The 27,488-nt window shown below is 41.8% G+C and overlaps 1 protein-coding gene across 1 annotated transcript in view; it reads right to left on the bottom strand.

Annotated features, from left to right (window-relative positions):
• The window catches only part of ADAM12 (ADAM metallopeptidase domain 12), a 636,998-nt gene that overhangs the window by 510,886 nt on the left and 98,624 nt on the right, over positions 1-27,488 (bottom strand). The window contains exon 3 of the mRNA XM_069753950.1: positions 18,629-18,702. Coding sequence (XP_069610051.1) covers positions 18,629-18,702 — 74 coding nt within the window. The remainder of the gene's footprint in view (positions 1-18,628; positions 18,703-27,488) is intronic.

Below are 27,488 nucleotides of genomic sequence, written 5' to 3'. Positions count from 1 at the left end.
AAACCAGTGAATCCCTGTAACGCACAGTTTGTGCACTGGGGGAATTCATAAATATGCAGTCACACAGAGTGACTGCAGACTTAGCCATTTGGACTGGACAACCCCTTTAATTAAAAGTCACCTCTCTGTTTCTGCTATATGCAATTTAGCAGACATGAGATCAAGAGCAGAGAGACAAAGACCTACTCCCACATCCTGCAGAGAGACAAAGACCTACTCCCACTTCCTGCAGAGAGACAAAGACCTACTCCCACTTCCTGCAGAGAGACAAAGACCTACTCCCACATCCAGCAGAGAGACAAAGACCTACCCCCACTTCCTGCAGAGAGACAAAGACCTACTCCCACTTCCTGCAGAGAGACAAAGACCTACTCCCACATCCAGCAGAGAGACAAAGACCTACCCCCACTTCCTGCAGAAAGACAAAGACCTACTCCCACTTCCTGCAGAGAGACAAAGACCTACTCCCACATCCAGCAGAGAGACAAAGACCTACCCCCACTTCCTGCAGAAAGACAAAGACCTACCCCCCACATCCTGCAGAGAGGCAAAAACCTACCCCCCACATCCTGCAGAGAGACAAAGACCTACCCCCCACTTTCTGCAGAGAGACAAAGACCTACTCCCACTGGCTGCAGAGAGACAAAGACCTACTCCTAAATCCTGCAGAGAAACAAAGACCTACTCCCACTTCCTGCAGAACGAAAGACCTACTCCCACTTCCTGCAGAGACAAAGACCTACTCCCACTTGCTGCAGAGAGACAAAGACCTATTCCCACTTGCTGCAGAGAGACAAAGACCTACTCCCACTTCCTGCAGAGACAAAGACCTACTCCCACTTCCTGCAGAGAGACAAAGACCTACTCCCACTTCCTGCAGAGAGACAAAGACCTACTCCCACTTCCTGCAGAGACAAAGACCTACTCCCACTTCCTGCAGAGAGACAAAGACCTACTTTCACTTCCTGCAGAGAGACAAAGACCGCACCTTCTTCCTATAGAAAGACAGAAGCTCTTCCACCTATTTCCTATACGCCATCTTGGTGTCACTACTGCTAGCAGCAGATTACACTTGACAACAGGCAGTCGTTGTCAAGTAAAAGGGGTTATCTAGGACTCCATAATTTTTTACTATGGGACTAAGAACTTACAGGCAGGTAATTGCTAAGTTCCTGCCTGTTGTGTCCTGTGCTGATCTCTGCCGATACAGAGCAGCCACAGACCGTTCCTACCGTCAATTCAGTGGCTTCCACTGACATGATGTTGACAGATCAGCGGCTTCTCATCTGCTCTGTTCTGTTAATAGAGCGCGGCTGTAGATGTCATCCTGGTTGACAGCCAACTCCCCACTGCCTAAGTGCAGGGAGCTGCCTGTCAATCAATATGACATCAGCAGTCAAGCCCCATTGACAGAGCAATCCGGAAGAAAAAGAGCTGCTTTGTTAACGTAGAGGAGCTGAATCGCCAGCAGGAGCGGTCAGTGACTGTCTGTGTCGGAGTCGAGTAAAACAGGCAGGATGTTGCCTCTGCTAGTGCCTGTCTACATGTTTGTTTTTTAGGCCCACAGTACAAAAAAATGGCTCTGGACAACCCCTTTAAGAGAGAAATGAGAAACTTGAATAGTGTCATTTGCAAATCACTTTACTTAGGTCGGATTTAGATTGCTGTTTTGAAAATTAGGCCAGTCATGACCACAAACTGACATGTCTGCCTCCGTGTCTACCTCCATGAGCTAGTCCGCATTGTGGATGAGTTCCGAAGCTGCCTTTCAATGTATGCATTATTATGGTCTGTAAAAAATATCAACGGTGAGCGAGCGTGGAAAATCAGCCATTTTCACTGGCACACTGACTAGAATGGGCCCATGTGATCTTCGTGTGCTGTCCGTGGTGCACACGGTGCCACAGTTTGAACAAATCCACATGAGAATTATCCAACAGTGATTCTACGGGGGTTAACTCTTGGTTTATAAATGTGAAACTTTTTTTATCCAGATTTATTTGTTTTACTTATATAGTGCCAACATTTTCTGCAGCACTGTTCATGCTACTTATTCCCACGGTAGATTTTGTTTTTCTCTAAATCTATGTACTTTTGACTATAAATCAATTTTGCAATAGTGATTCATTAACCATTAAGTTTCTACAGCCTCGATGTATCACAGTAAATAGCAGACTGCGGAACGAGTGACCAGTGAATCCATCAGTGAGTTCCCCTAAATTCTACAATCCTAATCTTTCCTCTCTTTAGCCATCTTTTAAGCTTATTCATAACCATATAAAAAGTTTACATTTTGAGACTTTTCTGTTCAAATAACTTAAGTCAGAGAACTGCTTTTCAGAAACAGCAATTTACTCTAAAGCTTAAAAGAAAAAATCTGGTGCGTTCTTGGGAAAAGTGATCAGACATGTTGGCAATTTTTTTTTCTTAGCGGCTGCTCATTAAAGCAGAGTTGACACATGCAAATGGAAGTCTGCCAAGTCATTACTATGCTGTGTGCGATAATTAGTGCGCCAGCCATTTCGGTAGTGGACTTATTTATGTGAAGAAGACTGACGTCACAAATGTTCCTATGAAAGCCAACAAAATTGAATGTGCTCAATGGTAATGGGGGAAAAAAAAGTGTGAAAATGAAATGTTCATGTGAAAATTAATATATTTCAGATTAAATCAAGATTTATACTGTAATCTATGGTGGTTTTCCTTCATAAAAAAGTTAACTACTTCTGCACTAAGAGCTGTTCTAGATTTTTTCGTTGCGTGCAAACATAAAGGGACTCAATAAATCAGAATTGAGTACGGCAGGCTCCTGTTCTTCTATTCGTGACCCATTTATTTGCTATGCTACTTTTAAATCTTTGTAAACAATCCCGCTCTTATCGACACAGTACTGATGACTGTCCCACAAAAGGGGTAACATTTTGGTAAACTCTACCCAAAAGTGAGTGTTTGGAGACATTTGTTACAAAAATTGGGAAACCAATTTTTACCAAAATTGGGAAACCAATTTTTACCAAAATTGGGATGCCAATTTTTACCAAAAGTGTGAAACCAATTTTGGATGTTGAAATGTTGGGAACTATATGGGGGTGATTGCTGCGAGATAAGCAGACGCGTGGACTTGAACTTATTTTTCGAGCACACCGAAGACACTCGGTTAGCACCCGAACATGTAGATAACACCTTATCCGAGCACGTTAACTCATAACTAATGTCGAACACTGTCGAACAGCAGCGAGACATGCAACCGCAGGGACTTGAACATATTTTTCAATCACGCGAAATACTCTAGGTTAGCACCCGAGCATGGTCTGATAACACTTACCCTAGCACGTTCGCTCATCACTAATGTTACATTTTTAACATTTGCAACATTATTGGAGTTCATGTATTCCTTAGTCACAGGGTGTACGTATATGTTAGTACATAGCCACATAGGATATTTGTGCACCTGTGCATTAATTTAATTCTAAAGGTGTGACGGCCCTATTTAGTCTTTTTTCGTTTTTTAGAATTACGGATACTTATTCTGGGTGAAAATCTGACAATTTTTCACACATTCGTCTGAACCCAACCCATTGGATAAGCCTACTGCCGAAGGTCCTCCAAAGTGCGGGGTGTTTTTTTTCTTGGCCTATCAATTCGGAACAAAATAATATGTTTTGCGTTTTAACGGTTCTTTTCATAGGAAGAATGGATTTTCATATGGTGTCCTTTTAAAGCTATGCCATGTCACATTTCACCGGCGTGCACAATCATAGCCTGGAGCATGCGCGGAGCCTGTAACATAAAATGCTCAGAAGAATGGGGGGAGGTGGGGAAGATGCACAAGTTGAATTTATGAGTCATTGTAATTCATTTATTAAACATTAGGGTTCTGCTTTTACAACTGGTTTTCATCAAAGATTTTCTCAGCCCTTTGCCAAGTCATCTTTTCTAACAAGACATAATGCACCTTCATTCAATTTGCTGCTTTCTCTGGCTCATCAGTCTCTTATTCTCCCGGGGAATGAGACGTTCTCTATGCACGTAGAGTCCGCAATATGATTGTCCATTACCTTCCGCTTTTCTTTTGTCACATACGACGCAGTTATTCAGGCCTGCTCAATAAATAACTGATGTGATTAAAGCAAGGGAAAACGATTAGGAATCTAGAGAGCACAGATACTGCTCCGATTCAACGCAGGCCTGCCACGTCATTCTGGATTTCCACCTAATATCTCTTGTGCGTAACCTTTCCCTATAAGAATATTTCAGGGAGGAGAAGAAAAAAATAATAACCCCAGCTGATTTACTTGGACACGTTTTTTACATTACTGCTGGAACTACTTGCATATTAGAAATGCAATGCCGGGTTGCAGAAATCTTCGCGCCGCCCGTGAAGTCATTTTGCAATGGGACTTTCAGCGCTTGAGGCTTGGACAGAAATCTTGGCACTTGGTTTCAATGTTGTGACATATGTTTCATCCATTTGCACTTGTAATGTGAGCGCGGTCAGACATACAGGTTGCAGTCCAATCAAGGTATGAGGCACTGAAATAGTTTACAGAGGTTTTACTCTTTTTTTATTCCCTCCCCCCCAAAAAAAAACAGCTTAGGTTTGGGATTGTAGCTTTGCCCCAGGCTGAGTTGCAGTCATTTCTAATCCTTTAGCGCCCTTTCAGGCTTGAAAGTTTTTGAAAACTAGTTACAGGCCCTGACATTTTTTAGAAAACATTGTCACAAAAGCTAAAGTAGTGCACCAGTTCTGATTGATTATAGTCAAGATACATTATCGGTTTTCCAAAAATTAGAGATTAGAAAATCTCAGAAAATCCTTCAGTCGTGATTCCGATTTATAAACAGGGCTGGTGCTGTGTGTGGAAAAAAATTAGTCCCTTTTTTAACAACATGGCCTCACTTGACCCTTTAAAATATCTTTGAAAAACAGAATAGTTATTACAAACAATACAACCTGCATGAAGTGTAAATTTCAAGCTCATAGGCCTACTGCCGGGGAGAAAAGAGGGGACGGGGACTGAAGTCCCCAAAGTCAAAACAAACTCGACAACAATAACAATCAAATGCAATGCCCCAAGCCATATAATTTTGAAGATGTTAAAAACATATGTTACAGCATTGGGGTTCAGAAGATTTAGCTTATGCCTATGTAAGGAGTCTAAGTACTCTAAGTAAACGTGGGTGAAGATGGGAGGAACCATACAGCGAGTGAGAAGGGGTAGAAAAAAGATAATGGTGTACTGTGAGAAGGGTTAAAGGATTTTTCCAGTTTCAGAAATCTTCTGTTCCCCAGCTGGAGTTTGTTTAAAAAAAGGATGATAAAATTGCACCTTACATCCCCAGGTGCAGCACTAAGTCTCAGTGTACAATATTGTCTTGCACCACATTAACACCGCTGCAGCCAATCAGTGAACTCATCAGCTTGTACAATCTACTCGGGCAGAGCTGCTAAGCTCACTGATTGGCTGCAGCGATGCCGATATGAGGTCAGCGCTGCAGACAATAACAAACAATGGCTACTTGCCGTTTAATGCTCGTAAAATGTAGCAATTGTTAATGGGCTCTTTTTCCTCCAATCACTGACAACAGTTGGTCGAAAACTATGTCTAAGTACTCCACAATATCTACAGCACACCATCAATGTGCAACCAATGGAGGTCCAACACCAGGGTCCCCAGAGATCAGGCCTTCAGACTGATAGTAATCAGCTCTTCAGTGCATTTCCAGGCACGCAACGGTGCATCCAAGGCTAGTTCTAAGCTTATGCGAACCTGTGAGAGACCCTCTTCGCTTTTTATTCTCTCTTCTTCCAACAGTTATAACTTTTTATATCCTTCCGTATGAAGTTGTATGAATCTTTTTGCATAGTTGCTATTTAAATCATTTTTGGGTCTATTTCAGTTTTTTATGTCTTTTTTTTTTTTTCGAGGTAAAGGGCGCAAAGTGACTAAAAAACCGCAATTCTGCTCTTTTTATATTTTTTCTATGTTAACAGTATGGGACAAATACTGTACTATTTTATTAGTTATGCACATGGCCAAGGCCAGATTTAAGAGGTGGGTGGCCCAGGGCCCATTTTGGAGGGAGGCCCATTTTTCAAGGTGTTGCAATATGTAATGCAAAAACACAAAATGAAAAGAACACAAGTTTATTTAAAAAAAATCATTTACGCAGAGTAATTCAGGTAAAATCATTCATTTTTTACAATCCGGGCACTTTCCTTGATTTTCGTGCTGCAAAATCCCTAATGATGTCACTAAAGTCCAATTCACGCAGTATATCTGACTTGATGCTCATGATGGCCAAATTTACTCACCCACCGCAACACTGTGAAGACTGAACCACTTCACCTCAGGATCTTCAGTGACTGAAGATCCAGAGTGAAGTCCTGCCGCACTCCGCGGTGGAGAATCCTCTTTTCGCGCCGACATCATGGCTCCGCCTCCTTCCTCGAAGGTAGCTGAACACACTCTCATCTGATCTAATCCGAGGGAGCGATCATATAGCTGAATAGGGAGCGCCTAGAAGCTTCTGTTGGGATCGGAGAAGGCTGCCGCATGCCATAAGCTGAGCATTAGGTACAGGGAGGGCACTAAGGAAGTCTGGCTAGCCAGGTCAGTGGATGCTGACGCAGGTCAGGTGCCATGACTCTGCCGCTCTGCGCCAGCCACTGAGATGTAGGACCGTAGCCAGGTCCCTACACTTTCAATAGTTTCTCTTTTGTTAAATGTTCCTTATCATTAGAAACAGTTCACAGCAAAGAGACGTGTATTTTACATGTTTTGAGATATTTATCCCTATATTGGTGGGAGACCCCCCTAAATCTGGGCCTGCACATGGCAATAGCAAATATGTTAGATTTATTTAACATTTTAAATACGTTAACAGAAAAGGGAGTGATTTAAACTTTACATTTTTTCTATTTTTTAGTTACGTTTTTTATTAGTTTCTCTAGGAGACTTGAATCTGCAATCACTTGTACAATACGCTGTAATACTGTAATATTGCAGTGTATTGTGAATATATTGTACCTCTATGCTGCGCTTGATAGGTGTTGTGGTAGATCATCTCACTCGGCTGCACACGGAGGTACACTTGGGAACACCGAGGCTTGAAAGATGCAGTTGGTTAAGGGTTAAGCACAAAATAAATATGGCCCTCTGGGCAAAACAGCAAACTAAAACAAAACGGTAGCTCTGGGTACAGTCCTTGTAGTAGCGGGGTTAGCCCGCTCCAGGTTACCACAACCCATGGTTCAGGCATAAATCACGCCACAAAACCACTTCTTGGGAGCATTCCTCTCCAGACCCACAACACACAGACTGCCTCTTGAGTCCAGCCATTGAAACCCAGACCATGTGACTGATCACATGACTGTGACATCACACAGGTCCTGTCAGGACATGGTTGTGCCAGGTCTGCATTTGGAGATAAGGTGGACATTCTCCCACCCACCCTATGACTGTCCACATAAAACCAGCCCATTTATGCAAACACTTTAGTGTGCTGGAGGAAAATACACTGGCTTTATATCACTGACACCATTAAACATAGTGACACGTATCTCCCCTCCAGTACTTTGCCAGTGACTTTCTCACTCTGTTGAAACATGGTGGACACAGGAGCCTTCAGTGGTTTTGGTTCTGAATCTTTGTTCTACATATGCAGACACACACATTATACAGAAACAATCATGCAGCGTAATGGAAAAAAAAACATATGAAAGCAAATATTTAGATCAAGATAATTTAAGATGTAGGGAAATTGTTAAAACTATGAGTGAGCACTGGTAAAAAAAATTGTTCCAGTTTTTACAGTTGAATGAAGTTTTCGTTCCCTTCCATCCTTTAATTAAAATGTAAATGTACATCCAACTCTCAGATGGGAACAGGGGCCACATACCTCAGAAAGGTGGAAATCCCAGTAGTCAGCCCATCACCAATTAGCCATTTAATGCTCATCCTATTGATATACCACACGTATTTTAGATAAGGGAAACCCCCTTAAGTACATCAGGTCTAAGGCGCCTCACAATTCTGCTTCGTATCATTTGCTTGTAAGAAAGTCAAGAAAGTTGGCGAAGTCAAGCAGTGAAACTGTCAGACATGTATGATAAATTAAACAAGTGCTTAATGAGAGACATATTTTTACAGCCCATTGGGACCAATTAAATTGGCATCATTAGCTTGATACTGGTGAATCACATTGACAGCTTTGAACACCCATGTCCATTTACAAAGCAAAGGCTGACAAACAAAATATAGAAATGTCCTTTACCAGAGCGGCATTATGCAGAGTGATCACCCTCCATCAAATCATCAATCCTCCTTGGATGGAGAGATCTGCCGTGTAAGTTCTGACCTTGTAGCATCATCACAATAAGGGTCATCATTAACGAAGATACGCAAAATAGGAAATCATTTTCCATACACCCATTAGATGCTTAGAATATGGCAGCCGTGTGGACTTCATATTCCAGGTTGATTTTCCGCAGATGAAGATATATATTTTTTTCTCTTGCCGCTGCAGTAATAAAATAGGTCCTTGATCTGGAGGAGCGGGTCTGAATTTAGGTTCTGCCCCGCTAATTTACTCATCCTCTTCCACAATCTGGGAACTACTGATGTGTCCACCATTACCTTTCCTTAAATTTCATTAAAGGGGTAGTCCAGGCTTTGGCTTCAAGTCTGCAGTCATTCTATGTGGACTGCAGACTTGTCAATACTCACGGCACACATAGTGCACGCTGTCAGGATTCTCGCATGCAAGTGCTGTGAGCGGGCGCTCATGTATGTGATTTGTATACTTCCGGCCACATTCCGACTAGACACTTGTATTGAGTGAAACCACGCACGTCTAGTTGGCACGTGACTGTATAAAAATTGCATACTTGCGGTTACGCTTCCCCCTGCTCCTGTTGCCGACAGCGGAGAATCCTGACAGTGCGCACGGTACACGCAGTGAGGATTAATATGTCTGCAGTTACACAGACTGACTGCAGTTTTGAAGCCCAAGCCTGGACAACCCCTTTAAATGACCACTCTATTCTTTTCTTTTTATTGCCCCCCCCTCTATTAGCCATCTGTCATATTTGTACAGGGAATGCATTAAATACTTACCCATTGCTGCCCTTTGCCGTTTCCAGCGCTGCTCCGATCCTCTTCTTCATGTGTGTCAGCCCACTGGCCAACTAGCTAAGCGGTCCATGTTTTAAAAAATACATAACCCCTCCCTTAAAAAAACAGTAACGTGCTAACCTGTAAATCACCCGACATTTCCATGTATTAATTGGAAAATAACATCTAAAGAAATATGGTGGCCAATATATAGAGTACATAGAAAGTAATACCAGTTATATGTATTTTATAGTTCTAATATTTTATGTACAGTATTTTAATCCATTTTGTTTTGTTTCTTTGAGGTCTGTGCTGTTGCTTAGAAATCAGTATGTTAGAAGCCTACGCCATGTCTTTCTCCATTCAGTCTCCTTGCACTGCCTCATAATTCCGTTCTGGGTAGAGGACTTATGAAAGACAAACTGCACTTAATTTCTCAATATTAGGAAAAATAATAAAAAGTAAGAAAAATCATAATTTTTAAGGTCGTTGTCTGGGTCACAGAACGTTATTACTTAAGAGACTGAAATTATCCATGATAAATAAGGGCAAGAACACAGGCGAAATCCATGAAAGTTCATTGTGGCTTAGATCAGGAAAAGGAGTTCTGATTATGAAATTGTATGAAAATGGTGCAATGTTATATTGACATTGGCAACCAACCAGAAACGTGATTGCAAGGGCAAAAGTATACGAATAAAATAAGTATTGAATAAACGCACCAAATATACTGTATACACATATACACACAGTCCTGAAGCAGAGAATATTTTTTCAAGTTGTACTTTTTTCATTTTAATAATCATCTGCCATCTTACTTTTGACACTTTGCTGGTTTTTCGCTCTAGCTGGTTTCTTGCTCTAACCATTGCATCCCAATATAGACATATGACCACTGCAGTCAGTCATTGCCTGCAGCCGACCAGGGGCCACATGTCCCTGTTGGGACGTCCTTGCAGGAGCAGGTAGTAGAATGTTAGGAAATTTGGAATGAGTGGAACCAGAGATGTTTGCGATCAGTAAGGCGAGAATGGACGATTTTAGGTTGACCTCTTAGTTTTTAACCATTTGTCCACTCTACATTGTGTATACATTTACAAATTTGACTTTTCTTTCTTTTGTCTGAATAATCTGCTAAAAGCAGAGATGCCCCCATCCGGTACTCGTCCTGGCCTTCAGTCTTCCAGAAATTGTTGTAATATGTCACATATACAGTATTATTACATCCTTTTGCTTTCTTTCCTCAGCTTAAGAAAACCAACGTAAAACTGTTTGCAACTTGGCCCCAAGGTATAAGCACGAGATACAAGAAACAGGGAATGTTCTTACTGTAGTATAATAAAGTTGTGCTGGGATCCTGTGAAGTCGGATAATTGCAGGGAAGAGTCTCCACATGTCCCATACATCATGAAAACATACATATGATCAGACCACGTCCCTGCATGGTCAGACACGGCCATTACACAGTACACAGCAGGGGCACATTTATAAGATTATCTCGGCACAGGAACATTTTATTTAAACACATCCAATTGTAGAAATTATTATTATTCTAAGATCTATTCAATAAAATCAACATTTCTTTGGTGGAAAATCCCTTTAACTATTAGTGGAATTGTGCTCATCAGGCACAGCTTCTCAAAGTCCGCACTCTGAATTTATGTGGATTTCCTTTGTTAGGCTACTTTCACACTAGCGTCGTACTCGGCCCGTCGCAGTGCGTTGGGCCGACTTACCGACGCATACTGTGGAAGCGCCACACAACTGGGGCAGCGGATGCTTTTTCCAATGCATCCGCTGCCCCATTATGAGTTGCGGGGAGGTGGGGGCGGAGTTCCGACCGCGCATGTGGGGTCAGAAATGGCGGACACGATGCTCCAAAAAACGTTGCAAGCAACGTTTTTTTGTTCGGACGGTCCGCCACAACACGACGCAACCGTCGCACAACGGTTGCGACGTGTGGCATTGCACCACTAATGTTAGTCTATGGGGAAAAAACGCATCCTGCAGACAACTTTGCAGGATGCCTTTTTTCCCCAAAACGACGCATTGCGACGTATCCCAAACGACGCTAGTGTGAAAGTAGCCTTACCTGTACTTGCTCAGCCTACATGCACTTCTTTATTTGTTTTGTTATTTTTTTTCCCCCATGTCTACCATTTTAAAAAGGGCTCTGCAGAGGACGGTTCCTGGGTTCCAAATCAGTGAAATCCAAGAACCATGACACCAGACGTTCTCCTTTTGCTAGCTTTATTAGTAAAAAATAGAAAATCGCAATGCTTCAGCAGTGTAGGGCCTTTATCAAGCCATAAACAAAGAGAGATATGCATGGCTTGATAAAGGTTCTGCATGGCTGAAACGTTGAGATTTTTCTGTACTAATAAATTTACCAAAAGGTAGAACGTCTGGTGCCCTGGTTCCCGGATTTCTCTGTATTACTACAACCTTGTGGATGGTTGCACCAGGTGTGCGTGTACAACAGAGTGGTGCACGGGACTCATCTATTGCAAGCACCCGAGTTCCAGATCCTCATTGAGCTTCTTGCTGTAGATTATCTGCTGCAGCTCTGCTAGTCCTTTCAATGCTGAGTTTTGTACAACCTCGCCCACACCGACTGATTGACAGCTTTCTGCCTAAACTGTGCATAGGTAGAAAACTGTCAAATCGATAGTTTGAGATGGGGATAGCCAATACCAAATATCGAAAACTGTATAGCAGAAACTAATCCATGAGAAGACCTGCAGAGCTGCAGCAGATAAACAGTATTTTCTCAAAATACAGTAATAACCCCGTTCATTCTCCACAAGATGACCTGAATCTGTGGACACCCCATTTTTTTGACACCCTCAGATTTATTCTTTGGTTGAGCCATTTTCATAAATGTGATGGATAACATAAATAATCATGTATACATTGTAATTGTGCATAGCATATATACCTCGGATTTAAGGAGCGATTATTCATTTAAAGCGCGTTTATTCAGTGTGGCCTAAGGCGACGAATAAAGTAAATACAATTTTCATCAGAGGAGCCTGATGTAAGGTTTAATGGTTAACAGCTGTCATTTCGCTGCAAGACAATCCCTGTTTTTTGACCAGACGCCTTATAATTCCTTGGGTTTTTATGTAGATTAACATCAGCAAACAGCATCCACAGTGGAAACAAACACTATAAGCGCAACCCAGCAAATCTGAAAAATACAGGATATCATATATTTATATATGTATGTTACCTATCTTGCTTACTTTTTAGTAGAGAAAAAAAAAGATATACTGTTGCTTCCCGGAAACTGTCAGCAAGTTGCTGTTTGCAAACAACTGAGTTAGTCATTACCACATGAACATCCAATGTTCCTATTATGTATCAAGGAGCTAATCTGGATGTTCAGAATCTTCAGTCAAAATTGCTTTTATAAGTGAATGGGCTGAGCTGCAGTACCAGACAAAGCCATACACATAGATGGCGCTGTGCTGTGTACTGCTCATTCTATTAACATACTATAATATGCTGAGTACTCCTCACTCAACACTCATAGCAAGATAAGAAACCTTGTGACATTGACCAACATTATGCTTTAAAGTGTGCCTGTAGTTTCAGTGCTCTCCTGTCTCTATGTGCATATTAGCAATTTGGAAGTCATTATAGAGCAGTACAGAGCAGTGTAGCTGTGAATCCAGCACTTGGCTGAGATAGACACTTACTAAAAAGTAGCATAATGGTGTGCATTGTACAGGCAGTGTAACTGTGAACCCAGCATTTGGGTGAGATAAACACTAAAAGCAGCATAATTATGTATATTATACAACAAAACAGAGCAGTATAGCTGTGAATCCAGCACTCGGCGGAGATAAACACTAAAATGCAGCATAATTGGCTACATAATACAACAGAGCAGTGTAACTGTGAATCTAGCACTCAACTGAGATAAACACTTACTAAACAGCATCATAATAGATTACATAATACCGCAGAACAGTGTAACTGTGAATCTAGCACTCGACTGAGATATAAACACTTACTAAAAAGCCGCATAATTGACTACATAATAAAGCAGAACAGTGTAACTGTGAATCTAGCACTCAACTGAGATAAACACTTATTAAGCAGAATCATAATAGACTACATAATACAACAGAACAGTGTAACTGAATCTAGCACTCAACTTAGATAAACACTTACTAAGAAGCCGCATAATTGACTACATAATTCAGCAGAGCAGTGTACCTGTGAATCCAGCACACAACCGAGATAAACACGTACTAAAAAGAATGATAATTGACTACATAATACAGCAGAGCAGTGTACCTGTGAATGCAGCACGCAACCGAGATAAACACTTACTAAAAACAATGATAATTGACTACATAATACAGCAGAACAGAGCAGTGTAATTGTGAATCTAGCACTCGGCTGAGATAAACACTTACTAAAAAGCAGCATAATTGACTACATAATACAGCAGAACAGAGCAGTGTAACTGTGAATCTAGCTCTCGGGAGAGAATTGAAAGCAGCAACATAGGTTTTTGCATCTGTGTCTCTTTCATCCACTCTGCTCCTCCACCCCCTTCCCTCTGCATTCCAGCCCATTTTCTTTTGACCATGATAGATAGGGTGTAGTGGAAGAGAAATGGCTGATAAGTGGAGAAATCACCATATTTCTCTGATAATACGTATTGCAAAGGTTCTTATATTCACTTATGCTATTAAGTTTGTTAAAATGACAGTATCAATTAAAGAATCATGTATTAAATAAGCGTCCCTTTAAATTAACCTGCAATAGGAATGATTATGATATTGATTAACCATCCTTGCACTTAATACTCTTTCTTCCACTTTTGTCTATGCACATTAGGGGTCCTAAAGGGCAGATATATTGACAGATAATAATTTTATTCATGAACCCACTGGGCAATATATGGTGTTATTATGGATAGTAACTCAGTGGTGGGAGAACACACAGATCTCTTCTTTTCTTTCCTGTTGTAATTCATTAAGGACTTTATAAAAAGCCCATAAAACCATTTATCTTCCCATTTTTTCAATGCTTTAGCGATGACAGGAGAGTAATGAGTAATCATAAAATTGTGACACCTAATTCTGGGCTGAGCAAATATAAAAATGGATTAATTAGGATTGCTCATCTATCGGCAGCGAGCTGATAAAACATTTAGGAGCGTCGCGCCATTAACATATTGTAAATGTATTATTTACAACTGCTCAAAGCTTTTTCTTTCTAGAAGGAGGTTTTGATTATTTTGTTTTTTCCAAGCAGTCATCAAAATAAAATATTAACCAATTTGTTACTTAATTATGCTTTTACATTTTTAGGTTTCCTTTTGACATTTCCTAAAACTTTTATTTTTAAGACCAATTACTGTACTGGCAACAAAAGCAACATTTTTTTTTTCATTGTTGTTTAATTATTGTATCATAATATTGTATTTATTTTAAGGATGTAATTTGTGTTTCAGTAACTTCAACATCATAAAGGAATAATCCAAAACAAAATCTACATCAAAAATGTTTTCCGATTTCCCAATATGCAAAGTGGATGGGATTTATAAAAACTGACCTACGGCGGATGTTTCAAATCCGCAACTTGAAAATTTCTCGAGTAGATACATTAAGTTTATGTTGTGCAGATTTTCACCATAGTACTGAATGCAGAAAATCTGCAGGTTAAAAAAAACGCACGCAATCGGCACATGTATATCGAAAAAAAGTTTTGAGAAAGCCAAATATCAGGAAGTATCGAAAAGGAGGCAGTTTTAATTAAAGCGTGACACACCAACAATAGAAAAAAAAACTGCAGCGTCTAAAACGCATGTAAAAAAGAACGCAGTAAAAACGCAATGAAAAAAAATGCAATTAACCTGATTTACATAAGAAATTCTGCAACATTAACCCCTTAAGGGTACTTAATCCTCAACACTGCATTTTTAACCATGCTGAGGAATAAGGTTATAGCACCCCCTCAAGTGTAGGAAAATCTCTGGGGTCTCGGCTACCAGGGGTCTTCTTCAGGGAAGAAAATGGTGGGCGCATGTGCAGTGCACCCTCCGAGATCTGCCGGCCGGCACCCGCCAACAATAGGAGAATTTTCCTATTGGTTCATTTTGATCACTGTGATAGCTCCTATCACAGTGATCAAAATTTAAAAAAAAAAATAGTAATCAAACACCCTTTTATTACCCCCTTAGTTGGGTAAAAATAATAAAATAATTAGGGTTAGGGTTGGGGCTAGGGTTAGGCTAAGGTTATCGTTGGGCCTAGGGTTAGAGCTAGGGTTAGGGTTGGACTAGGGTTAGGGTTGGGCCTAGGGTTAAAGCTAGGGTTAGGGTTGGGTTAGGGTTGGGCCTAGGGTTAAAGCTAGGGTTAGGGTTGGGTTAGGGTTGGGCTAGGGTTGGGCTAGGGTTAGGGTTAGGGTTAACATCTGTAAAAAAAGATGAAGTTGAAAAGAGGATGCCTCCACCAAATGGATAATGACCCTAATCACACGTGAAAATCCACAATAAACGACCTCAAAAGGTGCAACTGAAGCTTTTACAACGGCCCTCACAGTCCCCTGATCTGAACATCATTGAAAATCTGTGGCCGGACCTCAGAATAGCAGAGGATGCAAGACGACCCAGGAACCTCACAGAACTGGAAGAATTTTCCAAGGAAGAATGGCTGAAAATCCCTCAAGCAAGAATTGAAAGACTCTTGTCTGGAAAAGCGTTTACAAGCTGTGATACTTTGAAAAGTGGAACTACTAGGTAATAACCATGCAGGGTGCCCAAACTTTTGCATTGGCCCATTTGCCTTTTTGTAGTTTTCAAAATGTAAAAAATGACATTTTTTTTTTGCTTAAAATACAAAGAAAATGTGTCATGTTTAAATTTGGTATTTTAGAGATCATTTCATCTTCAACTTGTTTAACAATTAACAGTCATTTCGAAAAGGGGTGCCCAAACTTTTACATGCCACTGTATGTTGGGATCTCTACAGGTGATATCCACATATAGGAAAACAAAGATTTGCCATATCTCCGTGTTTCACAAACTCTCTGTTGTACTAACTTGGAGATTCATGCCCAGTCTGACTGTTTTGTAATTTTTCATGCTTGTGAGAAAACAAAGTTCCCAGTTTCCCATGAGCTTCTAACATGAATCAGGTTGGCAGTCTCTGGGGTTGTTTCACTAAGACAATCTTCTACTTACCTGCCATTGAAAGCCCAAAATAGGGATATTTAAGCCCAATCCTCTAGACATCTCAAAACAATAAGGAAGACCCCCAAAATACCCACTTTTCGGGGGCTTACATACATCCCACCCTTTTCATTGTCTTGGCAAACTGGGAACAGTTAGTAAGTATGCAATTTCCTTCCATATTCCCTACTAGTACATTTTAAAAGGAATCTGTCAACAGGTTTTTGATATGGAACTTGAGAGCAGCATGAGACAGGGGCTGAGACCCTGAGTCCAGTGATGAGTCAGTTATTAGGCTGTGTGCTGCTGTTTCAATACAATCAGTGTTTTATTAGCAGAAGATTATCGCTGCCAGACTAGTGCACCCGTGCTTCATGGTCCAACCACGCCCCCATCACTGACTAGCAGCTGTCAATATACAGTGTGCACAGTTAACTGTGGTGTGGGCAGAGATAGCTTTCTGAGCTCTGCTACATCTAAAACCTCTGTCTGTATCATAACTGCTGCATACAGTAAACTAAGCGATACATCACTGGAATCAATGTCTCTTTCCCTATATTATGCTGCTCTCAGATGAAGTTGATGAGTGATGACCGATTCCCTTTAAAGTCACAGTCCCCTTTCTTAGATCCCCAATCTACTTTGTGTTCGGCATTATTCTACATTTTTAAAGGGTTTTTAAGATGCTGGATCATTTGATTTCCAGGACGGCTTGGCTTCAAAAAGGGACGGCAATCCTCACCTTTTTATTCAGTATCGTTATGTTTCAATTAAATGTTACCTTTATTTTGTGAAATAGTAAAATTGCCCATAGAGCGCGGTATATTCCCGTAACAACAGAACATCGCAGCCATTTCTCCAAAACTAATAACATATATTTTGCATTAATATAAAAATCCATAGATTTTCTGTATTGACGCCTTTGCCAGTAATGTTCAGTGCGGCAGTACAAGACCGGTAAGATGCGAGTTCCTCATAATTACACATAATACATTTTCCGCCACTTGACACTTTAATAACAACAATTAAAGGGAACTGAATTAAAATGGATGGTTTACGGCAGTGGATTGCAATATTTTACTTTCTTGTTTCTATATTCAGTTTCTTGCTAGTGCTCGTTCTTAAAGGGGTTGTCAACCTTTGGGGGAACATTTTTTTTTTCTCTTAAAATACAAGTATTTCATAGAATCATAGAATGGTAGAGTTGGAAGGCACCTCCTGGGTCATCTGGTCTAACCCCCTGCAGGGGCTAAAAATAATTTTTGTATTTGGGTTTTATAAAAAAAATTTGCACCGTTTGCCTTCTATAGCCGCTGTGTTGCACTGGCTATTGATGGCTGCTGAATGGATTAACTGAGAATTCATCAGTGAGCGTATTCTGTCACTATGAGAGAAGAGTTTGTAACTCCTTGTCTTGCAACGCAATACTCGGACTGGCCATCGGTCCTCCCCACCCGAGCTCGACAGCCTGTACATGCAGCTGCCATGTTTGGGTCGGTAGAGCTGCCGGCTAGTCCGAACGTTGTGCTGCAATCTTCAATGGCTTCAATGACTCTTCCCAAAGGATAAGCAATGAAGATTATATCAGCATGGTCCGACACCCAGCACCCCATCGAACAGCACCGCTCCGTTCACTCCTGAGTGCTGTAGCTCCGCTCCTATTGAACTGAAAAGAAAGTGATCTGCAAAATCCAAGAATGGACACTTAGATGTAGCCACACTGGGCTCTGTACACAATTAATATATGGCCGACCTCATAACATCCGATTTATGGGGTGTCCGACCCTGCCGACCTGATACTGATGACCTAGCCTGTGGATACGTCATCAATATATTGGTCCTTGAGTAAACATTTGGGGCTCAATTTAGATGGGTCTTCTGGAGATTTTGCCAAACTTTACTTAATACAAGCGGTTATCCATCTTTGCTGACTTTTTTTTTCTTAAATTAAATGAATGAATTCGGAGATAAAAAATAATTTGTGCAATTGGCTTTCATTAAAAATGTTGCACCAGTCTCTTTGTTTCTCTGCACATTCAACTTTGATGTGGTCCGTGGACATAAATCAGCTGGCGAAGAAGGTGCAAAATTAATGAAACCCAGTAGCAAAAATGATTTTTTTTGTCCCAATTACATGCATTTAAGTAAAAATAAAAGTGTCCCAATAAGATGGACAACTCCTCTAATAATGAATACCGCCATTTATTTACAAACATTCATCACATTCCGCAGGGCAGGACGATGACGTGACGTGCAGGAAGATCCGCACCACCATCAACACCAAACATAAAATACTGACGAAAGTAGTAACTGTACTTACTCGTTCCTGTGCACATTCAATAGCAGTTCTCCCTCTTTAGATCTCACCAGGATTTTCAGCGCTGATGGATGATCCTTGAAGAAGGCAAAAAAGGTAATTAAGATCCAGGTAATGAGCTAAGCAGATAGAATGTACAATCACATCCCCGGCTATGAAGCTGCAGGCACAGATCTCCCTCCGGAGATATGTTAAGTAGCGATCTATAAGAAGTGAATCTATAATATATTGTATACAGCCCAAAATACCAGGAGAGTAAAGAAATGACAAGGAAGTCACCAGTCATGGTGCCATGATATGTCAAACATGGCAGAAGTGTGCATGTGTTCATGTAAAGGGATGGGATCAACCTTTACCAGATCCTCTATCTATGGTGATCACATGATTAACTTCATAGTCCAAACACCTTTGGCCATTACTCAACACATTTGCTAGCCATAATATGGTCATAGTCAAGAACCAAATGGCAACCTATGTGGTTACATTATTTTAACCATATATAACAAAACATGTATTGTAGGTTTGCGGCAGGAAAGGTGATGGAGGGAAACCTGGAAACACACAGAACTCACATCCAACCTGTATTACAGAGAGAGACACTCCATGCGTGGAAAATCTGAAACTCGGATCAGGCTGCACACTGCACATCATGGGGTCTAAAATGAATGAATTGCAGACAAACTTAATGCAATTTTATTAACTAAAGGAAAGGGAACCGCTACTATGGGTAAAAGTCCTTTTTCCATGTCAAAGCTGTCTATGGTCTTTAAACAGCAGAATTTTGTCATGTAAAGACACGGCTGGAATTGTGCAGTAATAGTGATTACAATGACACCTTTGGTGAAGAAATCCAATTTGTCATTCTTCTGTAATCATCATTTGAAGTTTTCTGTTTATCAAATTTTGGTGCACAGGGGTCGGACAGTGCACTGGGTCTTCTCCTCCCTGTCTGTGATTCCGCTGCCCCTCCACTGCTTCCAGCAGCTCATTCACCATTGGTTTTCAGCTGAGCGGTCGCATCTTGGCACCATCCAGGTTGAAAACTATTTAGCTCCCAGACATGGATTACAGCATTGGACACAATGACGGACAGGTATGGGTATATTGTTGGTTTACTATTTTACTTTTATTTCAGGAGATCGAGGGCTTCAGGGAATTAGGCGTTGCAGTAAGTATGGTTTAATTGAGATTAATAAAGGAGTCTGTGTCATTTTTTTCAGTGAAATGATTTTATTTTGGCCGTGTCTTTATTTACCAAATAAATATAGGATTAGTAATGGACAGGTGTCTTATAGACTCTTCTCCATTACTATGCCATGGACTTGATGTAACCTGACAATACAAAGGTGACAGCAACCCCACAAATATTAACCCCACTTGCCACCACTAGGGTTGAGCGACCTTCACTTTTATAGGATCGGGTCGGGTTTCACGAAACCCGACTTTTGGAAAAGTCGGGTCGAGTGAAATCGGCCGATCCTATAAAAAAGTCGGGGTCGGGGTCGGCCGAAACTCGAAACCCAATGCAGTGCATTGGGTTTCCATGGTTCCCAGGGTCTGAAGGAGCGGAAACTCTCCTTCAGGCCCTGGGATCCATATTTAAGTGTAAAATATAGAATTAAAATAAAAAATATTGCAATACTTACCCTCTGACGCGCCCTGGTACTAACCGGCAGCCTTCCTCCTTCGAATCCGCGCTTCTAGGACCTTGCCGTGACGTCGCGGTGACGTCGCGGCTTGTGATTGGCCGCGCGGCCGCCCATGTGACCGCTCGCGCGGCCAATCACAAGCCGCGACGTCACCCGCGACGTCACCGAAGGTCCTGGAAGGGCTGATTCTTAGGAAGGAAGGCTGTCGGAAGGAAGCAGGGCGCTTCCGAGGGCGACGTCACGGCAAGGTCCTAGAAGCGCGGATTCGAAGGAGGAAGGCTGCCGGTTAGTACCAGGGCGCGTCAGAGGGTAAGTATTGCAATATTTTTTATTTTAATTCTATATTTTACACTTTAATCTGAATTCCGATACCAATTCCCGATATCTTAAACATATCGGGAATCGGGATCGGAATTCCGATTCCAGATTCAAAAGATCGCCGACTTCATGGCCGACCCCCCACTGGGGTCGGGTCGGGTTTCATGAAACCCGACCTTGCCAAAAGTCGGCGACTTTTGAACAATTTCGACCCGTTTCGCTCAACCCTAGCCACCACTACAGGGCAAGTGGGAAGAGCCAGGCAAAGCGCCAGAAAAGGCACATGTAATTCTCATTGCACACACATTGATTTTTTTCCTGACTGATTTGGGAAAACTGCAGCATGTCACTTATTTCAGCGTTTTCTTCTGCGTATTTGCAGGTTTTTTCACCCATAGGAAACAATGGCTAAGGCTGGTTTCACATTTGCGTCTTTTGCCGCTGCGTTTTAGCGCAAAAAAACGCATGCGTTTTATTTTCTATACTTAACATTAAAAACGCATGCTTTTTTTGCATGCGTTTTGCCGCGTTTTGACGATGCATGCGTCATTTCTATGCTTGCGTTTTGTTGCGGAAATGCAACATGTAGTAATTTCTAGAGGCGTTTTTTGCAAAAAACGTATTGCTGTCTATGTAAACGCATGCGTTTTTAAGCACATGCGTTTGCTTGCGTTTTTAAACGCATGCGTTTCAATATAAAAACACAAGAATATACACTGATAAGCCACCCCCCCAACCCTAACCCTAACCCTAAAGGGATCCTAACCCTAACCCTAACCCTAACCCTAACCCTAGAGATCCTAACCCTAACCCTAGGGATCCTAACCCTAACCCTAGGGATCCTAACCCTAACCATAGGGATCCTAACCCTAACCCTAACCCTAGGGATCCTAACCGTAACCCTAACCCTAGGGATCCTAACCCTAACCCTAGGGATCCTAACCCTAACCCTAACCCTAGGGATCCTAACCCTAACCCTAAACCTAGCTATTTCTGTTTATAGTGGGTTTTCTAGTTGATTTTGATGATTGGCAGCTGTCACACACAAAAGCGCAAACGCAGGAAAAACGCATGTCAACGCGTCAAAACGCTGCGTTTTTTACCACATGCAAAAATGCATGCGTCTAAAAAACGCAGCGTTTGCACGCGTTTACATGCGTTTTTTTCACCACCTGCGTTTGCATTTAAAACGCTGCGTTTTTAAACACAAATGTGAAACTAGCCTTAGTGCAAAAAATGCAGAAAAAAATGCAAGTATCAGGTTTTGCTGCATTTAAGAACGTTACATCATAATTTTTTTTTGGGGGGGGACTAAACTTTATCAGCATGCACAAGAGACAACAAACACGTAGCAAATAAACTGCAGCGAAACCTGTTTTTTGCAAGCAGCTTCTTTGAGCAGGTTTTTGCCTGCAGAACAAAAAAATGCAACAAAAATGCAACGTGTGAACATAGCTTTATGGTGCAGTCAAATAATGATTTTTACTGATATTTTCCTTAAGAAGTTATGCAAAAATGTTGGCATCTTTTAACCCTTATGACTTTTGTTTTTTTACTATCATTGGGCATATCACTACCTCCTACAGGGCATGCCATAGAAATAACAATTCTCTTCCATTTTCCCATCTGTTCGCAGCCATTCAGCCGGTTCTCTTTCCTGCACACTGAAGGTGGAAGTGTTATTTCCTGGCAAAACTTCATAAGCCAATAGGAAATTCCTATTATCATTCTTTGTCATTATTGGCCATATACACTGTCGGCCTGCTTCCTATTAGTTTATTGCCACTTCTTAGAAAAAATCCAACAGAAAAAAAATTCAAAGAATTCTGCTGCGTCCTTCAAAACAATACGAGTCCCAGCCCAAGGCCTGAAAGTTATTAGAAAGTCATCTAAAACTAATGTGTCAAAATTCTACAGCAAATACTAAACAAATGTGCGGAGGAAAGCCGCAAAGAACAGGAGAAAATAAATGATACAAGACTGAAAACATCTCAAAGTTGACCCATATAATATTACAGAGCCGTTGTGGAATCACGGGGTTTTACATGTTCGGAGCTGAACTTTCTCAGGTCTCATTCACACACGAGAAAACGGACTGATTACTCTGATCAGAGTTTGGCACGAGTGCCATTTTTCTCGTGCATGCATAAATTTAAAAAAAAATAGTTTTTCCACCTTTTCCATTCTGACAGTCCAAGCAAATCAGATCCCACTCGGATGTCATCTGAGTGCAGTCCGATTTTTCATGGCCCCCTATACTTGCATTGTTGAGTTTGATCCAACACTTGTATCAACATTGGACATATCTCCATTTTCCCACGCTGTCAAGTTCACCTCAGGTCAGGCAGGGCCGACTACTGCTGACGTCACTTAGGCTGCAATGATTCCACGCCTGACCTGAGGTGAACTTGACAGCGTGGGAAATTGTTCAGAGACTTTCCCACGCTAATGAGTTCATGTCCAGTCAGGTGGGGAGGTTGCGCAGGCAGCATTTCATTCATTCCTCCATGGTTTACAGCCCGGCTAGTAGCATTAGCATCTCTCCCAGTTGTAAACTAATTAACCCCTTGAGATGGATTGCAGAGTTAGCATGAGTCCAGAGAGTGGCTGCTGGCCGATGGAGCGGTCTGGCAGAGGATAGTCAGAAAGCTGCGACAGTACCAAGAGGGTGATCTATCATCAAGCCTAGGGTCGGGAAGGGGAATAGAAAACTAAGTCACAGTAGAGCAAAAAAGTAAACCACACCAAGTAACACCTATAGCTCGTAACTGGAAGCAGGTGGCCAGGGGTTTTCTTATTGTGTAGCCAAACCCAAGGCTCAGAGCAGGGAGTTAACGAGACAACAATGTATAGGTATTAACCCTCAAGCGCCTTGCTTGGATGGTACCACAAGTCCCAGACTGCTAAACAGAACTGCTGACGTGTTGACCTGGTTGTGTAGGTGCAGCACAATTTAGTGACTGAAACAGAGGCAGAAGTGAGCATAGACTAGGGATGAGCGGACCCGAGGAAGTTCGGGTTCCGATACCCAACCCGAACTTTAGTCCAAAGTTTGATTCATGCACTAGTACTGTACCAGAACCTGAACCCCATTGAAAACAATGGAGACTCAGACTTGTATATGGGGAAAAAAAAATCTCTCTCTCGTCTTCCCCCGAAACTCCAAACATTGCACCAGACTTCCGAGAGAAGTCCATGTTCGGCGTATAGTATCGGACACTAACTGTCCGGTATAAGCCCCAAACTTTTCAGTTTGGCGTTGCGCATCTCTAGTACAGAAATGAATGTTACACCAGCGCAACACAGAGGCTGTAAAAGACGAATGGTGAAAAGTTTTTAATGAAATACCAGTTGCAAAAATTAATTTTTGCACAAAAATAAATGCAATTAAGTAGAATGAAAAAATGCATCCGATGTCCTTCACATTCTTCAATTGTTTGATCCAACTAGTGGACTCCACCTGATTGCTAGAGGGGCGAGCTTGAATGGAGCAGATGAGCATGCGCTCATATTTGACCTTGTTGAACTGAGGGGGTTAATCAAGGACCCATTTTAACAAGTCTGGTGATCAACCAGTCGATCTCTTGCCTGTCCTCATGAATTACCTTTCCAGTTGAGAGATGGTGAATGTTGGTGGTCAGAATACTCCCGAAAATTCTAGACCAGGTACTGTAGTTATTAAATGAATGCAGAAAAATTAGGGGCAAGTCATGGTACAGAACCGTTCAAGGAGGTTTCTGTCTGCAGCAATCACTCGGGCACAGGGGACATGGTCCGGTTGGCAGCCACAAGGCATTTCTGCAGTAGCAAAGATCTTCCTAATATGACAGCCTCACCTTCCCTTGCACTTACTGTTCCTGGCACAAGCTTGTCCTGTCTGGCCCATTTCCAGAGAATAACTGTAGAAGGATCACAGACATACAAATCCCTGTTGTTACAGTCATATGGACAGAAATTTGGGACGTGGCCATTACTCATTTAGGGTAACAATGCACCCATAACCCATGTGAGCTGACGTGGGTTTTAAAAATATCAAAAGACTGACCGTTCCTTCCAAACATTAAAGGGACTCTGTCACCTGAATTTGGAGGGAACAATCTTCAGCCATAGGGGCGGGGTTTTTGGGTGTTTGATTCACCCTTTCCTTACCCGCTGGCTGCAATATTGGATTGAAGTTCATTCTCTGTCCTCCGTAGTACACGCCTGCACAAGGCAATCTTGTGAGAGTGCCTCTCTTAGCTTGCTCCTGTTCACATTTGTCTTTCTGTGTGTAAGTACCTGTCAGTCTTTTGATATTTGTAATACACGCCTTCTGTCTGAGCCCTCCACCCATCAGCCTATGGCTTTCAGTCCGGGAGAGGTGTTATGTTAGGTTAGGGTCCCAGCAGCAGGGGTACACCTTGTCGTTGGCTGTTTGGCACACATGAATTGATCAATTTACTTGCTAAGTAACTTTATTTTTTAACTTATTTTCTACAGCAGTAATGCAGTTCCAATTTTATATATTCTATGTTTGCATGCTATTGCGTTTCAGAGTGCAGCTTTAATCTGTTTTAGTTGAATTGTTTAAAACACATTTTTTAATGATCATTATTGAGTCGACCACATGTGTGGAAGGTTTATCCTCAAAACCGCAAACTTATTAACAACACACAATCAATTAAAAATGATAGGATTTCATTACAAGGCAGACACCTTAGATTTTACCCTTTTAGGCCGGTTTCACACGTCAGTGCCTCCTGTACGTGGAGTGACAATTTTTTTGAGACACTGACACACGTAGACCCATTCCATTGAATTGGTCTATGCACATGTCAGCGTGCTTTCATGGACCATGTGTCCATGTGCAAAACACGTCGACATGTCAGTTTTTTCCCGGCAGCATGTACCGCAATATGTCCCGAATACGTGCACACGGAGAACAGTGTACAATCTCCTCCATGTGCATGGCCTACCACGGGAGAAACAGCGCTACTGTAAGCCGCTGTTTCCCTGCGTGTGGTGCTGAACGTGGCTTTCATCCATTGTCTGCTGCTGTCCTGGCAGCAACGCGAGCAGGGGAGAATGAATGAAAGAAAATCCGACGTGGAGTCCCGCCTATATTTTACAACCAACCCGGCAAAACTCACAGGTGTGGGCTGCTATTCTCAGGCTGGTAAGGGGCCATGGATATGGCCCGCAGCTGCCCAGAAGGCATCAAAACTATAAATTAACACATGTGGAATTATATACTTAACAAAAAAGTGTGAAACAACTGAAAATATGTCTTATATTCTAAGTTCTTCAAAGTAGCCACCTTTTGCTTTGATGACTGCTTTGCACACTCTTGGCATTCTCTTGATGAGCTTCAATTGGTAGTCACCGGGAATGGTCTTCCAACAATCTTGAAGGAGTGGTTTTCACTTCACAGGTGTGCCCTGTCAGGTTTAATAAGTTGGATTTCGTGCATTTCGTGTCCCCAAGTGCAGCGGCAAAAACCATCAAGCGCTACAAAGAAACTGGCTCACATGAGGACCGCCCCAGGAAAGGAAGACCAAGAGTCACCTCTGCTTCTGAGGATAAGTTTATCCGAGTCACCAGCCTCAGAAATCGCAGGTTAACAGCAGCTCAGATAAGAGACCAGGTGAATGCCACACAGAGTTCTAGCAGCAGACACATCTCTACAACAAGTATTAAGAGGAGACTTTGTGCAGCAGGCCTTCATAGTAAAATAGCTGCTAGGAAACCACTGCTAAGGACAGGCAACAAGCAGAAGAGACTTGTTTGGGCTAAGGAACACAAAGAATGGACATTAGACCAGTGGAAATCTGTACTTTTGTCTGATGAGTCCCAATTTGAGATCTTTGGCTCCAACCACCGTGTCTTTGTGCGACGCAGAAAAGGTGAACGGATGGACTCTACATGCCTGGTTCCCACCGTGAAGAATGGAGGAGGAGGTGTGATGGTGTGGAGGTGCTTTGCTGGTGACACTATTGGGGATTTATTCAAAATTGAAGGCATACTGAACCAGCATGGCTACCACAGCATCTTGCAGCGGCATGCTATTCCATCCGGTTTGCGTTTAGTTCGACCATCATTTATTTTTCAACAGAACAATGACCCTAAACACACCTCCAGGCTGTGTAAGGGCTCTTTGACCAAGAAGAAGAGTGATGGGGTGCTACGCCAGATGACCTGGCCTCCACAGTCACCAGACCTGAACCCAATCGAGATGGTTTGGGGTGAGCTGGACCGCAGAGTGAAGGCAAAAGGGCCAACAAGTGCTAAGCATCTCTGGGAACGCCTTCCAGATTGTTGGAAGACCATTCCCGGTGGCTACCTCTTGAAGCTCATTAAGAGAATGCCAAGAGTGTGCAAAGCAGTCATCAAAGCAAAAGGGGGCTACTTTGAAGAACCTAGAATATAAGACATAATTTCAGTTGCTTCACACTTTTTTGTTAAGTATATAATTCCACATGTCTTAATTCATAGTTTTGATGCCTTCAGTGTGAATGTACAATTTTCATAGTCATGAAAATACAGAAAAATCTTTAAATGAGAAGATGTGTCCAAACTTTTGGTCATGTACAAGCTTGGGCACCAGTGGTCAAAATTACTGTTATTGTGAACAGTTAAGATTTGTGTGCTCAGATAACTTTGACCAAGGTTTCAGACCTTAATTAGCCTGTTTGGGTTATGGTTTGTTCACTATCATATGCATCTGCCTAGCACTCTGAAAAGGAGGCCCAGAAAGCAGGAGCAGTTTATAAGAAGATAGCAAAGCATTTTCAATTTGAAATGTAGTTGAGAAATGGCAGTTAACAGACACAGTGAAGGTCAAGATAAGGTCTTGAAGACCAAGAAAAATTTAAGAGAGAGCTGCTCGTAGGATTGAAAGAGAGGCAAATAAAAAACCC

The sequence above is a fragment of the Ranitomeya imitator genome, chromosome 2, assembly GCF_032444005.1.
Source record: "Ranitomeya imitator isolate aRanImi1 chromosome 2, aRanImi1.pri, whole genome shotgun sequence".
Taxonomy (NCBI): Eukaryota; Metazoa; Chordata; class Amphibia; order Anura; family Dendrobatidae; genus Ranitomeya; species Ranitomeya imitator.
Note: the sequence above shows the minus strand (reverse complement) of the source record. Positions and strands in the feature narration are given on the sequence as shown.